This window comes from Erythranthe guttata, chromosome 11 (genome assembly GCF_056151865.1).
Source record: "Erythranthe guttata isolate IM_541 chromosome 11, IM_541, whole genome shotgun sequence".
Lineage (NCBI taxonomy): Eukaryota > Viridiplantae > Streptophyta > Magnoliopsida > Lamiales > Phrymaceae > Erythranthe > Erythranthe guttata.
The window spans coordinates 746,389-760,433 of NC_142543.1; the positions used below are offsets into that span (position 1 = coordinate 746,389).

General features: G+C 37.8%; 5 protein-coding genes across 6 annotated transcripts; 2 read left to right on the plus strand and 3 right to left on the minus strand.

The window, feature by feature from the left end:
* The first annotated feature begins 854 nt into the window (after positions 1-854).
* On the plus strand, positions 855-3,408 carry LOC105976774 (WAT1-related protein At5g07050). The gene is made up of 7 exons (XM_013002040.2): positions 855-1,386; positions 1,490-1,552; positions 1,662-1,778; positions 1,888-2,140; positions 2,565-2,723; positions 2,802-2,953; positions 3,050-3,408. The coding sequence occupies exons 1-7, from the start codon at positions 1,190-1,192 to the stop codon at positions 3,273-3,275; spliced, it is 1,167 nt and encodes a 388-aa protein (XP_012857494.2). The 5' UTR covers positions 855-1,189; the 3' UTR covers positions 3,276-3,408.
* Positions 3,409-4,608: 1,200 nt separating this feature from the next.
* Positions 4,609-5,274, minus strand: LOC105976540 (3'-5' exonuclease). Its single transcript, XM_013001776.2, has one exon. The coding sequence runs from the start codon at positions 5,272-5,274 to the stop codon at positions 4,609-4,611; it is 666 nt and encodes a 221-aa protein (XP_012857230.2).
* Positions 5,275-5,929: 655 nt separating this feature from the next.
* Positions 5,930-9,056, plus strand: LOC105976677 (70 kDa peptidyl-prolyl isomerase). Of its 2 annotated transcripts, XM_088825123.1 has the most exons (12): positions 5,930-6,246; positions 6,519-6,605; positions 6,703-6,963; positions 7,064-7,144; positions 7,231-7,311; positions 7,397-7,591; positions 7,658-7,744; positions 7,844-7,977; positions 8,060-8,183; positions 8,331-8,479; positions 8,577-8,704; positions 8,803-9,056. In XM_088825123.1, the coding sequence occupies exons 1-12, from the start codon at positions 6,090-6,092 to the stop codon at positions 8,900-8,902; spliced, it is 1,584 nt and encodes a 527-aa protein (XP_088681249.1). In that variant the 5' UTR covers positions 5,930-6,089; the 3' UTR covers positions 8,903-9,056. The 2 variants fall into 2 exon arrangements, with proteins under 2 accessions (XP_088681249.1, XP_088681250.1); XM_088825124.1 differs by lacking the exon at positions 7,658-7,744.
* A 181-nt stretch (positions 9,057-9,237) lies between these two features.
* Positions 9,238-10,258, minus strand: LOC105976678 (3'-5' exonuclease). Its single transcript, XM_013001937.2, has one exon. It carries the CDS (start codon positions 10,147-10,149, stop codon positions 9,457-9,459), a length of 693 nt encoding a protein of 230 aa, XP_012857391.2. The 5' UTR covers positions 10,150-10,258; the 3' UTR covers positions 9,238-9,456.
* An 887-nt stretch (positions 10,259-11,145) lies between these two features.
* LOC105976756 (phosphatidylinositol 4-kinase gamma-like protein) lies at positions 11,146-13,823 on the minus strand. The gene is made up of 4 exons (XM_013002019.2): positions 13,614-13,823; positions 13,140-13,195; positions 12,860-12,925; positions 11,146-12,764 (listed from the first exon to the last, which is right to left on the minus strand). The coding sequence occupies exon 4, from the start codon at positions 12,644-12,646 to the stop codon at positions 11,417-11,419; it is 1,230 nt and encodes a 409-aa protein (XP_012857473.1). The 5' UTR covers positions 12,647-12,764; positions 12,860-12,925; positions 13,140-13,195; positions 13,614-13,823; the 3' UTR covers positions 11,146-11,416.
* Between the last annotated feature and the right edge of the window lie 222 nt (positions 13,824-14,045).

The following is a 14,045-nucleotide window of genomic DNA, read 5'->3' on the forward strand; positions in this document are numbered from 1 at the left end:
ATTTTGAGGTGCTCCACTTTATTCATACTAAATCCGAAAACTACGACCACCCACACTTTTGTTTTCTCAAAAGAAAAGACAAAAACTTGTCTTAACACCATTTGGTCTATTTTGGTAATTTTACCTCATCCAACATTATTGAATCTTGAAGTTCTCATAAAATAACAAAAAAAAAAAGAGAGAAAAAAAAAACGATTACCGACATACTCTCGACAATCGTCTATTTTTGTTTTGGTAATGAATGAACCTACAGCTAACTGTGTATAGATGCACTAGGGTAATTAAATCTACAGTACTCTCGTATAAATAACAAACAATTACGTACTTGAATTCATCTAAAGGCGTTTTAATTTTATACACTTAAACAAAGCATGAGCATATATAGAAAGAAAAATCATCTTATATATATTTGAACTTTTTTTATATGTTATCTTGATATTGCTAGGTTGCCTACCACATCAACTCTAGTTGTTTAATCATCGTCCAAATTCAATCATGTCATGGGCTAGCTATTATATTAGTGGAAATTACTTAAGCAATTTGGATTAAAAGTTTTGCAATTAAAGGCTAGCTAATTATATTATATTAGTCAGTCACACATCAATTTTAATTGTTGGGTACGCCAAGACCGCCGCCGCAGCGGCGGAGCAAAGGCGTCGGAGTGCCGCGTAGGGGCTGATATATTTAATATCAATACGTGGATCCCACCACCTTATATATAAGAGGTTTGCATGCACTAACTCACCTTTGTTTTATCACTTTTAAAATCACTTGCCCACTATCAAGAATTAATTAATCAATTAAATAAATTAAATTAAAAGCAAATGGAACCCACGCAATACACATATACATACAAAATCAGAATATTCAATTACCCTCTCTCTCTCTCTCTCTCTCTCTCTCTCTCTCTCTCTCTCTCTCTCTCTCTCTCTCTCTCTCTCTCTCTCTCTCTCTCTCTCTCTCTCACACACACACACAAACACACACACGCCAGCCAAAGTGCTTATAAATATGCAAGTTTCAAGACTTGAGATAACCTAGGACTAACACAAACACCTCTTAGTTATAAGTGTTTTCCTCTCTAGCTATATAGTACAATTAATTAGTACTACTATTTCTCCTTTCACTTAAGTATTATTATAAAATAGACTTACAATAATATATATATTAAGTTATTAACAAAGAGAAAATGGATACAAAAAAAGGGAATTTCATGGAAAAAGCAAAACCCTACATAGCCATGATCTGCTTGCAATTTGGTTATGCTGGTATGAACATCATCACCAAAGTTTCACTCAACAGCGGCATGAGTCACTACGTCTTAGTCGTTTATCGTCACGCTTTCGCCACCGCCGCCATCGCTCCCTTCGCTCTTCTCCTCGAAAGGTAATTAACGTCCCGTTCAAATCAACTCGATTACCCTCTCCACGCATGCATGCATATATGCATGTCTTTTTTTTTCTTATACCCTAATAATGAAAATTTGCAGGAAAGTTAGGCCAAAGATTACATTCACTATTTTCATGCAGCTCTTTGTCTTGGGCCTTCTTGGGTGAGTTTAATTTCTTCTTATTTTTTTAAAATAAAAAAAAAAAAAAAAATTCCCTATATTCTAAAATCAAGAATCACTTATTTTAATTTAATTTCTATGATCACTTCAGGCCGGTGATTGATCAGAATTTCTACTACGCCGGATTGAAATACACTTCGCCGACGTTTTCGTGCGCCATGAGTAACATGCTACCTGCAATGACATTTGTTATGGCAGTTCTCTGCAGGTATACATATATATACATACACATTACACACACATATATATATATAACTAAAGAATTCATTAGAAAAAACAAGGAATTTAAAATTAAAATGATTATTGTATTTTTTTAGGATGGAGAAGGTGGATATAAAGAAGGTGAGGTGTCAAGCAAAAGTGATTGGAACAGTAGTAACAGTTGCAGGTGCAATGCTGATGACTGTGTACAAAGGGCACGTGATAAACATGTTTTGGTCAAACTACATTCATCCTCGGTCAAACAATAATAATCCTAGTACTCCTCAAAATGCTGACAAGGACTGGTTGATGGGCTCCATTCTTCTCATTCTTGCCACTCTTGCTTGGGCTTCTTTCTTCATTCTTCAGGTATATATTAATATATTATATATAGGTAACTTATGAAAATCCCCAGAACTTAGGTTAAATAATGAAAAACACCCTACATATTCGTATTAACCAAATTCCTCCTCTGATTAACTAGTTGATCGAGTTTTTTAACAGAAAAAATGTAAGGTCTATTATAACTTCTGTTAAATAGGTGAGAAATTAGAGAAAATATCTGAAATTGTAAAGTCTATTCCTTAGAGAGAAAAAAAACCCGTGAGAAGTGACACTGTAAGGGGTTGGTGTAAGACGATCAATTAACCTGGGGGGTTTTGGTAATTACAAATAAGTGAGGGTGTTTTTCATTATTTAGCCTAAGTTCAGGTTTTTTTTCGTAATTTACCCTAAATATACATATATATAAATATATATATATTGATTTATTGAAATTGTGGAAATTAAATAGGCAATCACATTGAGGAAATACACAGCACAGCTTTCACTAACAGCAATTGTGTGTTTCTTGGGAACACTGCAATCAATTGCTGTCACACTTGTGATGGAGCACAAAGCTGATGCATGGAAAATTGGGTTTGACATGAACCTACTAGCAGCTGCCTATGCTGTAAGAAATTTTTAATTTTATTAACTAAAAAGAATTAATTATTTAATTAATTTTAATATATGGTGATGGTGCATGCAGGGTATTGTGTCATCAAGCATAGCATATTATGTGCAAGGGCTTGTGATGCAGAAAAGAGGGCCTGTCTTTGTTACTGCATTTAGTCCACTAATGATGATTATTGTGGCAATTATGGGATCTTTTATTTTGGCTGAAAATATTTATTTGGGAGGGTAATTTTCAATAATTCAAGAATATCTTTTTATATATATTAAAAAAAGGTCTATTTATAATAAAAAAAATTTTTTTTTGAAAATACATGCATGCAGGGTTCTTGGGGCAGTATTGATTGTGATTGGGCTGTACTCTGTTTTGTGGGGAAAATACAAAGAATTTAAGGAAAAAGAAGAAGAGGAAATTCAAGAAATAGTGAAAGGTGGCAAAGGGGAAAATCAGAATGAAGATATTGAAGCAAATTGTGGTGAAATTCAGAGAAATGAATTAAATAATAAAATGTTTTTTCCTATGACAGCCCTAGAGGAACCAAAATCTTAATTAAAATGATTTGTTAGAAATTAAGATAGTTTTGTTTGGTTTTGATTTATTTTGTATTTGTTTTTGTAATGTTTGGAGAGAGTGGTTTTCTTTGTGGCCATTTTGAATGAAAATTTGTGTCAACTTTAATTTATTTGTTTCTTCTTTTAGACAATATATGCTGACGTGTTATTCAGAAATCCCACTCACAAAATCATGTTGTTGTCCAAAAATCAAGATTGCAAAGAATTACAATCTTGATTCTTTGAATATTTAGTCCAATTATATCCTATGCTGCATGGACACGGATACGTAGACACGGTGATACGCGGATACGGACACGGTGATACGGCATTTCCAAAAAATTAGGATACGGACACGCGGGGATACGTGTAAATATAAAAGATATAGGGGTATATTTATAAATAATAAAAATATAAGGGTACATTTATAAATAGTAAAAAATATGTATAAGTCATCATCGCATAAGAGAACCGCTCGCCCTTGTTGCTCGTGTTCTTGGTCGCCGTCGCATGCTAGACTTTTGGAGTTTTTGGTGGACTCACAAAGAAAACAGAGGAAATCTGTATTATAGAGAAAAGAAAATGCGCATTTTTTTTATTAGGGCTCTCTCTTAAAACGTAAGAGAAGTGTCCCAACTTTTTTAAAATTGTGGACACTGCCCGACACAGGTAACCTACTTTTAGCGAAATTACGACACGGCCCGACACGGATGTCTGAGAAGTGTCCGGGGGTGTCCGAGTGTCCAGGTGTCGGATACGGGGACTCTTCACCTTCTAGAAGTGTCCGTGCAGCATAGATTATATCTTTATCTTCAATTATGAAAATAAAATAAAAATTATCTTATCTTATCTTGGCTTACAGAGGAATTATTCAATATTGTAGCCTTCCCTAGCTCAAATATATAGTTCCATCTCGTAAGATTATACAACTTTTTCTTTCTTTTTTTAATCTCGACAACCAAACGAGGCTTTAGATTTAGTTCGAGAGAACATCTAATTCCAAAATAAGAAATACACTTTTCGGTTAATTTTCCTCCAATGTATTATTATATTGCATTTCACAACAGTATACATTGCAACACGAAAGAGTACAACACAATCCATAACGGGAAGTTAGATGTCGTTACACCTATTTATTTACATCGAGTGGATTTGAACCGTAAATATAATTAAATAACCATCCACTAAGTACATATAAATCTGTGTGTTTGATTATGTGTCAATTTACGGTTCAAATTCACAAATTCAGTGAAGTGTAGCATCTAATTTTCCATGGTCGACAAATAAAAAATATTATTATGTTAAAACCAATTTTTATTTATTAAATATATTTAGGCAGAAGCATTAAGAAAATGGCCAATTTCAAAGCAAACAAAAGAATCAATACAAGCAAAGAGTACATTAGGGGTGATCCACTGGTTTTCCATCAGTGAAAACCCCTCCGGCTTCCGTACATCCATCCCCACCGTCATCGTCGCCACGTCATTCAACCCGCCACTCACCAGCTCCCTCATCCCGTACCTCGCCGCCGCCAGATTCCTCAGATCCACCGCCTTCATCCCGTACCCAATCGAATAACACCTCTTCAGATTTTCCACATCCTGTTCCACGCCGATCCCGACGAAAGTGTGGTTAGGGTTTGCCAGGAAATTCACCAGAGACGAGGGGATGGTGGGGCCGCCGCCGCCGGAGATGTGAATCGGATTCAGATGGTAGACGAGACAGCTCCGGCCGACGCAGAGCTGGAGCGTCGCCGCCGGCGGGTTGTTTGTGCTCGGATTGAAGGATGGACGCCACTCCACGCACACGCTGACGAGCAGCTTGCCGATGCGCCGGGAGTTGTTGGCGGACACCACGTCGGAGATCCACTGGGAGACGATCTCGGGGGCGCGTGTGACGGTTGTGCGCACCATGGTGCTGTACACGCAGACCTCGAATATTTCGTGTGTGTCGAAGGGTAATTGGTGGGGTATCACATCTATGTTATGCAGTGCCATCTCCGCTGCTACGTGGTGGTGGTGGTGGTGGCGGCGGCGGCGGCGGAGAGGAGGTTTCTTTACTGAAATGAAGGGTTTTTCCAGTTTTATCATTGATAAAGTTTAGTCATGACTCTTGAATTAAATGGAAAATTAAACCTACACCCCTTGAGATGAGCTAAAATAGCTTTAAGTTCCCTGGGTTATTGGTAATTACTGTCACACCCCTGAAACAATTACCGGAGCCAAAATTTCTTATCCTGTGAACCGATATGCACTAAATTTGTTTCCTAAACTCTAATAGCACGTTAGAATCCTAACGAAATAATTTATCCAATGCATTTTTCCGTTAGGGTTTCTAACAATGTGTCAGGGGTGATAGTAATTACGGATATTATAGGGACCTTAATGTTATTTTAACATAGATCAGGGGTGTATCTGTAATTTACCCACAATTAAATTGAAGAATTTTTTTATCAGAAATATATTATCGAATTTTTCATTTTGATGGGTTGATGAAACTCAATTAAATTATTATTAAATATATTGGGCTTCAGTTTACTAATTAAACATATATTGGGCTCAGGCGCAATTTAACCAAAACTCCAAATTCTTGAACAGAGGCCCAGTCTGTAAGTTAGTTAACAAACTGAAAGAAAAATCTCAACAGAAAGACAACCAAACTAACGACTTATCTTCAACACAAACTGTAATAACACACACACACACACACCCTTATCTCTCTCTCTCTCTCTCTCTCTCTCTCTCTCTCTCTCACCAGAAAAACACACACACTCAAAGGTGAAAGGTACATTAGTTTCTCACACACAACGACAATGGCAATTTCTTGCAGTAAACCAATCTCCATACAGAATACAACAGAAGCAGCTTCGGTTTTACCCGAAGCCATTATTGGAGCCAAAGGCCTGAGCAAAAGAATTCTGCAGAAAGGAATTTCATGGCAAACTCCAACCCCCGGTGATGAAGTTGAAGGTACATTTTCTTCGGCTTTCGAAAGTAAAATACGAAGAAAAAAAAAACTTTTTATAAGCATGTTCGTGTTAATATTAGTAGTATTCGTAAAAATTTATTCCACGAGAAAGTGAAGAAAAAGGTCGATGATGATGATCTATACTTCATTTTTATGGTAGTCGAAGAGTCATTTATAGTATTTAGAGTGGCTGAGAAATGTGAAATAATTCAAGAATCGAAACTGTGTTTATTTTATTATTTAAGAGGTGTTTCCCTCTGTTTTCTTGCTCCAGTTCATTACAATGTGAGCCTGCAAGGAGCGGAATATTTCGATTCGAGTCGAGAAAAAGGAACTCCTTTCAGATTCAAATTAGGACAGGGTATTTCCTCTGCTATATTTATTATTTTCGAAAACAAATTAATTTTCTTGGAGATTATTTTTTTTATTAATTTTTTTCCCGGTGAATATTTTGACAGGTGAAGTTATAAAGGGATGGGACGAAGGCATTGCTACTATGAGAAAAAACGAAAGAGCAATTTTCACAATTCCACCAGAATTGGGATACGGTGAAATTGGATCACCTCCTTTAGTTCCTCCAAACTCGACTCTCGTTTTCGACGTACAGCTGATTTCTTGGTACCCAATTAGAGATATTAGTGGAGATGGTGGAATAATTAAGAAGATAATTAGCGAAGGGAAGGGGTGGGCTACTCCCAATGATTTAGACGAAGTCTTCGGTAAAAAATAAAACATAGTATTTACTACATTCTTGATTTCACAGTCAAAATCGCCCGTTAAGGATTATCCCATTATTTTTTTTATTGTTTTGCCTTGTAGTAAAGTATGTTGCTGAATGTGAGAATGGAGTTGTGATCTCTAAATCTGATGACGAAGGTTTGGAATTTTCCTTGATAAGTGGTGAGTCGAATTTTTCTTTTAATTTTTCGCCGTTTTTTCGTTGGGAATATAATAATAATTTATGTGAGTGTTTTCGTTTTGATTAGGGCATCTCTGTCCTGCTATGAGCAAAGCTGTGAAAACAATGAGGAAGGGAGAGAAAGCAGAGCTGTCTGTGAAATTCTCCTGTAAGAATATATATATATATATATATATATATGAATAAGTTATTATTACCATAATCAAATCTCAATTTTTACAGTTCTTTTGCAGATGGTCTTATGTATTGTGAAAATGAGACTTCAAAAATTGACGATTTTATTCCAACCTGTCCGAATCTTATCATTCGTCTCGAACTAGTAAATTGGAGAACCGTAGTAGATATCACCGGAGATAAAAAGATCTTGAAGAAAATAACAAAAAACGGAGAATCATTCAATCGCCCTAACGAAGGATCCCTCGTGAAAGGTAATTGATTTCAACCGACATTTTCTTTTTTGACATTAATGTAAGTCTGAAAATCGATTTTTGTAGTGGTTTACATCGGTAAGCTTGAAGATGGTACGGTTTTAGAAAGGCGAGGATCCGATAAAGAGCCCTTTGAATATATATGTGCAGAAGGTGCAGCAATATGTGTACAAGTTCTTGAAATTATGCAAAAAAAATAAATATAAAAAAAAAAAGTCGGGCTAAATTGTCGTTCGACGCATTTCTCTGCAGAAAAAATCCATGGGCGATTGGATAGAGCAGTATTGACTATGAGGAAAGGAGAAGAAGCCATAGTGAAAATCAGCTCTGATTTCTTGAATTCTGCAGCTCCAATGGTGTATGAAATCAAATTGATCGACTTCGAGGTCTATTTCCATTATATATTTACAAGAGTCGAAATTCGGAAAAAGAAAAAAAAAACGAGACGAAATGATTTGATTATTGCAGACGAAAAAGCCCTTTTGGAAGATGAATCCACAAGAAAGAATAAGTGAATGCGAAACCAACAAGAATGATGGGAATATACTTTTCAAAGACGGAAAGTTTGAGCTTGCGTCGAACAAGTATGACAAGGAATGTGATCTCTATCTATGCTACGATATATATCAATATTAGTAATTACGAAAACGAAAAAAAGAAAAAAGGTAAACTTGATGCGAGATCCTTAGTTATAGTTCCTCGGACTAACATAGTTCTGTCAATTTTCTCGAATATTTGCAGGCTGCAAAATACGTTGAATACAACCATTCGTTCAGCAACGAACAAAAAATTCAGGCAAATTCTTTGAGGCTATCGTGTTACTTGAACGAAGCAGCATGCAAATTAAAAATGGGAGAATATAAAGAGGTCACGAAACTATGCACTAAGGTCGACTTTTTCAGTCTCTCTCTTTTACTTCATATGTACTTCTATTGCAGAAAAAAATAATAGGCTATTAATTAGCAGATTTTAAGGTAATTAACAGGTTCTAGAACTTGATCCGTACAACGTTAAAGCACTGTTTAGAAGATCACAAGCGTACATGGGAACATCGGATTTAGAGAAAGCTGAGGAAGATATTAACCGGGCTCTATCCATTGATCCAAACAACAGGTTTGCGTATTTTTGTTTTTCGAATCGTTATTTTCTTACCACTTTTCGAATCCACATAGTAATGTTGTTGGATTTGAATTCTTGAATTAAATTTTCAGAGATGTGAAGATCAAACATAAGGAGCTGAAAGATCAACGGAGGGAATACGCCAAACACGAAGCCAAAATTTTCAGCACGATGATTTCAAGAATAAGTTAATCGGGGCCGACCAGCCTTAATTTCCTTGTCCAAACATTTCGTGTTTGTACCAAGTTGTATTTACGTGTTTTCCCTAATCGTGATAAAGAGGTGTACAATCTTCTGAGCATGCTTACGTGCAATCAAATATGATCATATAAAAGCTTCACGTAAATTATCACAGTAACGCAGAAGTCATTTTCGTTATATCAAACACAAAAGGACAATCCAATGTCGATTCAATTAAGCTACATTCGATTTTTTTTCTTCAATTTTTGTGCTGCGTTTGTTTGTAAATTACGAGAAAACCAAGTATCTTAACAAAAAACGACAAAGATCCACATCAAAACGGGGGCTTAAAAGAACATTCGATTCGAATTCACCAAGTATCTAGAGATCAATTAGCATCTTCACACACACACTAACTAAGGCATACTCCAAAAGAGTTCAGTAAACGAAATCAAATCGACCAAATCATCGTCTATTCACAAAATAGAGCAAGTGTTCGAGAAGTCAACGAAAGTCAAACCCTTTCAATTTTCATGAATACAGGTAAAAATCTAACCTTTCAATTTTCAGAAAGAAGCAGGTATGGAGGTAGCAGTAGAAGAAGAAGAAGCATTCAAAACCCTTCCGATTTCGAAGCAGACGAAAGCATCAATGCAGGCGTACTGAACCTGCGGCGGCGTGAGCCATTGATTATCCCATCGGCTCATCGTCACTCTCTTCGGCTTCTCCAATTCTCTCCCCAGCACGGTTAGGGCTAGCGATTTCAGCCCCGAGTTCAGCAATTCCCTCCTCCCGTACGCCGCCGCCGCGGTGTTCCTCAAATCGACTGTGTTCGTGTTGAATCCGAACTCGTAGTCCTCCTCCAGCTTCTCGATGTCGGCTTTGATCCCGATGCCGACGAAGGTGTAGTTAGGGTTCGCGAGGAAGCCTATTAGGGCGGAGGGGATCGACGGCGCGTGGATGAGCTGGAAGATCAGGCAGCGGCGGCCGACGCAGAGCTGGAGCGTGGCGGCTGGGTTGGTTATGTTGCGGCTGAAGGAGGGGCGCCACTCGACGTCGAGGCCTACGATGAGGGTGCTGAGGCGGCGGCGGTGGAGGGACTCGACGTCGGAGATCCACTGGGTGGCGATGGTGGGGTCCTGGGTGACGGTTGTGTGGACGGAATCGGAGAAGAAGACGACGTCGTATGTGTTGTGGCTGTCGTAAGGCAACTCGTGGTCAACGATGTAGATATCCGGCGTTGACTGGTAGTGCGCCATTGTTGCTTTTTGGGGCTGAAGGTAAAAGGGCTCAATTATTATGTTATTTATTGGAGGCTTTTGGTGGGAATAAAATTAGGTCACGCGCGATGATTGGCGCGTTAACTCTTTTCGTGAAAAATTGAAATAACATATAATATTAGTCAAGATATTTTAAAGACAAAATGCACTTCAACCCCTATAAATTTCTCGTTTTTGCATTTTTACCCTACAAGTTCAGAAAAGGATATACTCCCCCTTTGAAATAGGCTGAATTTCACTTTGCACCATTAAAATGTACTCTTTGGCACTTTGCACCCTCAAAAATAATTTATGGCATTTTGTACCATCGGAACATGTTTAATCGTTCAAAGTGCATCCTATTTTATTTTCGGTCATGAATTTCCATTGTTAACCTGTTTCCTGGCTATGAACGTAGTCATTTTCGCTCGAAAATACATTATCACTTTTCATCCTGAAGAAAAAATCAATTGAATAGAAAAAATTGACCATGTTAACGATAAAAAAATAAGTTAACGACGGAAAATTATGGCCGAAAAATATACTAGGGTGCACTTTGACGATTAAACATGTTTTGAGGGTGCAAAGTGCCATAAATTATTTTCAGGCGTGCTAAGTGCCAAGATGGTACATTTTAAGGGTGCAAAGTGGAATTAAGCCTTTCAAATACTAATTTGGTTGCACTTTGCCCCGAAAGCCAATTTTAGGAGTGCATTGTGCAATAAAAATAAGATTTTAAAGAGGCAACGTGCAACAAAAATAACATTTAAAGGGGCAACGTGTAACAAAATACTTGGTTCCAATGAATAATCCACCGTAGTTTTTCTATTGGGGCAATGTGCAACAAAAATAACATTTTGAATGTACACATTCATTTTTTAAAATTTTGAGGGGGTAAAGTGCGAAAAGTAGAAATTTACAGGGGGTGATGTTCAATTTGCCCATATTTAATGAACTACAAAGTACTTCAGGACAAATACCTAATATAAGCAGCTATTGTAATAGGTTGTCTTGTTTCACAACTCATCCTAATATGCAATATTTTGCTACAGTTAAGTACCCTTACAAGGTCTTATATAGAAAAAACCGAGTCCGAGGTTAGAACATAAACTTCGTACGAAACAAACAAACAAACAACCGAAAAAAACAGAACATAACACAGAAGGAACTATAATAGGTACACATAGCCTTAAACGGAAAGGATGGCATCTCTCGCCTTATCCCTTTTCCTCGTTACTTATTATACACACGCATTCGATACTTACGATCAGTTTCCAAACTCCGATAAACCGACCGATTTTCTCTTCTCAAAAGCTTTCGGCAAAAGCTTTTCGAAAATCTCCAAAAACGACTCCCACTCCTCATCATCCAAGTCCTGGAAAGATATACATTTTGTGGCGTGAGGGGTATTATCGTCATTTACTCCCATAGCAATCAAGCACAACTTCTCCAACGAACTCCAATTCTCCTCCCCTCCACGAAACTCTCTAGTCATCATTTCGCCTATGTCGGAAAGGCACATACCGTAAGCAGTTGCTTCCTTGAGAAACACGGTGCAGAGCATAAGAACCCTAATCGAAGACTCCCTAATAGACGGAAGCTCGTTCCTCAAAAGCTCCGCATCTTTATACATATCAAGACTCGATATATAGTCAACTTCGCCCTCGGAAAAGGGCACCGAAGCCTGCGGCCAATGCAGCCACTCGAAATACGGGTCGTCGAGCGACTCAGGCAAGCAAAACCCATGATCAATCGGCACCAGCTCGGCTTTCTCGTTTCTTCCTTGCCTCACAAGAATATTCCCTGCATGCCTATCAAGATTCATCAATCTAACATCGAGTATGCCAATATGGTGCACAGAAGTAACCGAAAAGCTAGATGGGCCCAAATCACCCGCATCGGAATCATGGTCCACGAATCTTTGAAGCGACGCGATTTTATAAGGTGGGGGCCGATCCAATTTCGACCTAGTTAAATCGAATTCGACGTGAGAGAATTTGACCAACGCAGTAGGCGGGACCCCCGAAAAGCCATCGTGGTCAAGAAGATAAGCAGCCGATTCACGAAGGCCCGTTTCGCCTACCCTTATCGAATTCTTCATGCCAGCTTCTTCATCGACGGGCTTTGCAACAGCTATAGTTTCTCCGTTTTCTGCGTGCAAGAAGTAGGCCCCACTAAGCCCGTTCGAAGCTGGCTCAGGGCTTAAGCCGTAGGCCATAGCTACTGCAACTTCGACCACTAGTGTGTGCACACGTGGCGCAGTTTTGCCCACGATAATTTCGATTGTGGAATCTTTTGTGTTTTCATCGAGTTTAGAAGGGTGGGATAGGCATGGAGTGGAGAAGCTCTTGTGGATGTAGGTCAAGTTGAAGGAATGTTCTAGAGGAAAGTCGAGCATTTTTTGGAAGTCAAGATGAGTGAAGGACTGGCGGTCGACTTTCGGGGGGCGGGGTAGCGGCTTGAATCCTCCGTGGAGTTGAGTGATGGCTACTGCCATTTTGACGAGTCTTCACTTGGTGAGAGTGTTCGTTGTGCATGCTAAAAAACGATCTTTTTAGACGGGGTTTTTTTTTTTTTTTACTTATTTCTGCCTTGGGAGATTAGACATCACATTTCTGCAATCAAGAAGTGTAACTCTTTAGTTGATCAATCGGAAACGTAATACAAAGGGATAACGAGAAAAAGTACGAACTTAAATAAAAAAACTTACTACAAATTCACCGAAAAGAAGCTGCAAAAATCAACAACTAGAAATGTGAAACTAATCTCCGTACACCTACAATATATCAAACAATATGATCTTAAAGCTTCTCGAAGTCGAAGATACGTATACAGTTTACGTTCATGGCTCAGTACAAAATTGCAAATTACTAGTGTATATAAAAAACACCAGCAATTTGTACCAAATACCAATAACTATAGAGTGAAACGAAAACGAGAAAAAATAGAAAGAACGAGTGCTCGAATCACGATATATATATGTACGTCACCTTCTGTCTTACAAAGGCCCTCTCTCGCTCCTCCGCTTAAAAGTTGCCACAATGAACTGCAGGGGAGGGATAAAAATGTCAATTCCCCAGTTTTCATAATTCTTTTTTCCCCAATTGACACTAAAATTGAAGCATACAATTAATATTTAGAAACAAAAATCCCAACATTACACAAATTTTGCTTTGTGGAACAAAAGAGCATCATTGCCTTTAAATTGAGATTATTCTGTGATTCTGTCCTCAAAATTTCTATAGTCAATTGAAATTTCACCACAAACACAAACACACACACACACACACACACACACACACATATATATATATATATATATATATATATATATATATGAAGCAGAAATCAAAATTGAGTCGGATGAACAGAACAATCACATATTTCCTTATATCTCGAAAATCAGAAATTAAAATCAGAAAAAAAAGAAACGAGAAATAAAATGGAGAAAAAAGAAATGGTACTCTGAACACTGGTGAGGCGTCCAGGGAGACGAAACGGCAACGGGCGAGCGTGAGAGCAAATTTACTCCGTCGCCTACGGTGATTAAAAAAAAAATATTGGAAAATGCCTTTTTTCTTTTTGTTCTTTTCTCTCTCTAGAAAAAAACGGGTGAAAGAATTCTCTCTCTCTTCTTTCTCTCACCACCTTCCGATGTTTCTGGGAAAATGCCCAACTGTTTTTCATTATATATGGATTGGATGGTTACTATCATCGTATTTGTCTCATTCCTTCAATTCTAGCCGTTGGCTTCTATTCAATATATTTTATTAAATTAATATTTATGGCAAATTACGGCCACCCCTGAGATATAGTTAATTTACGAAAAATCTCTCTTATTTGGATAATTACAGCCATCGTCTGAGTTAATAATTCTGAATTGTGCGAAATGTCAC

Bases quoted from the DNA above. Each gene is read 5' to 3' on its own strand.
- LOC105976774 (XM_013002040.2), top strand. From the start codon at position 1,190: ATGGATACAAAAAAAGGGAATTTCATGGAAAAAGCAAAACCCTACATA. The intron at 1,553-1,661 runs GTGAGTTTAATT...TGATCACTTCAG, and splicing joins TTTGTCTTGGGCCTTCTTGG to GCCGGTGATTGATCAGAATT. The intron at 1,779-1,887 runs GTATACATATAT...GTATTTTTTTAG, and splicing joins GTTATGGCAGTTCTCTGCAG to GATGGAGAAGGTGGATATAA.
- LOC105976540 (XM_013001776.2), bottom strand. From the start codon at position 5,274: ATGGCACTGCATAACATAGATGTGATACCCCACCAATTACCCTTCGAC.
- LOC105976677 (XM_088825123.1), top strand. From the start codon at position 6,090: ATGGCAATTTCTTGCAGTAAACCAATCTCCATACAGAATACAACAGAA. The intron at 6,964-7,063 runs GTAAAAAATAAA...TTTGCCTTGTAG, and splicing joins TGATTTAGACGAAGTCTTCG to TAAAGTATGTTGCTGAATGT. The intron at 7,312-7,396 runs GTAAGAATATAT...GTTCTTTTGCAG, and splicing joins GCTGTCTGTGAAATTCTCCT to ATGGTCTTATGTATTGTGAA.
- LOC105976678 (XM_013001937.2), bottom strand. From the start codon at position 10,149: ATGGCGCACTACCAGTCAACGCCGGATATCTACATCGTTGACCACGAG.
- LOC105976756 (XM_013002019.2), bottom strand. From the start codon at position 12,646: ATGGCAGTAGCCATCACTCAACTCCACGGAGGATTCAAGCCGCTACCC.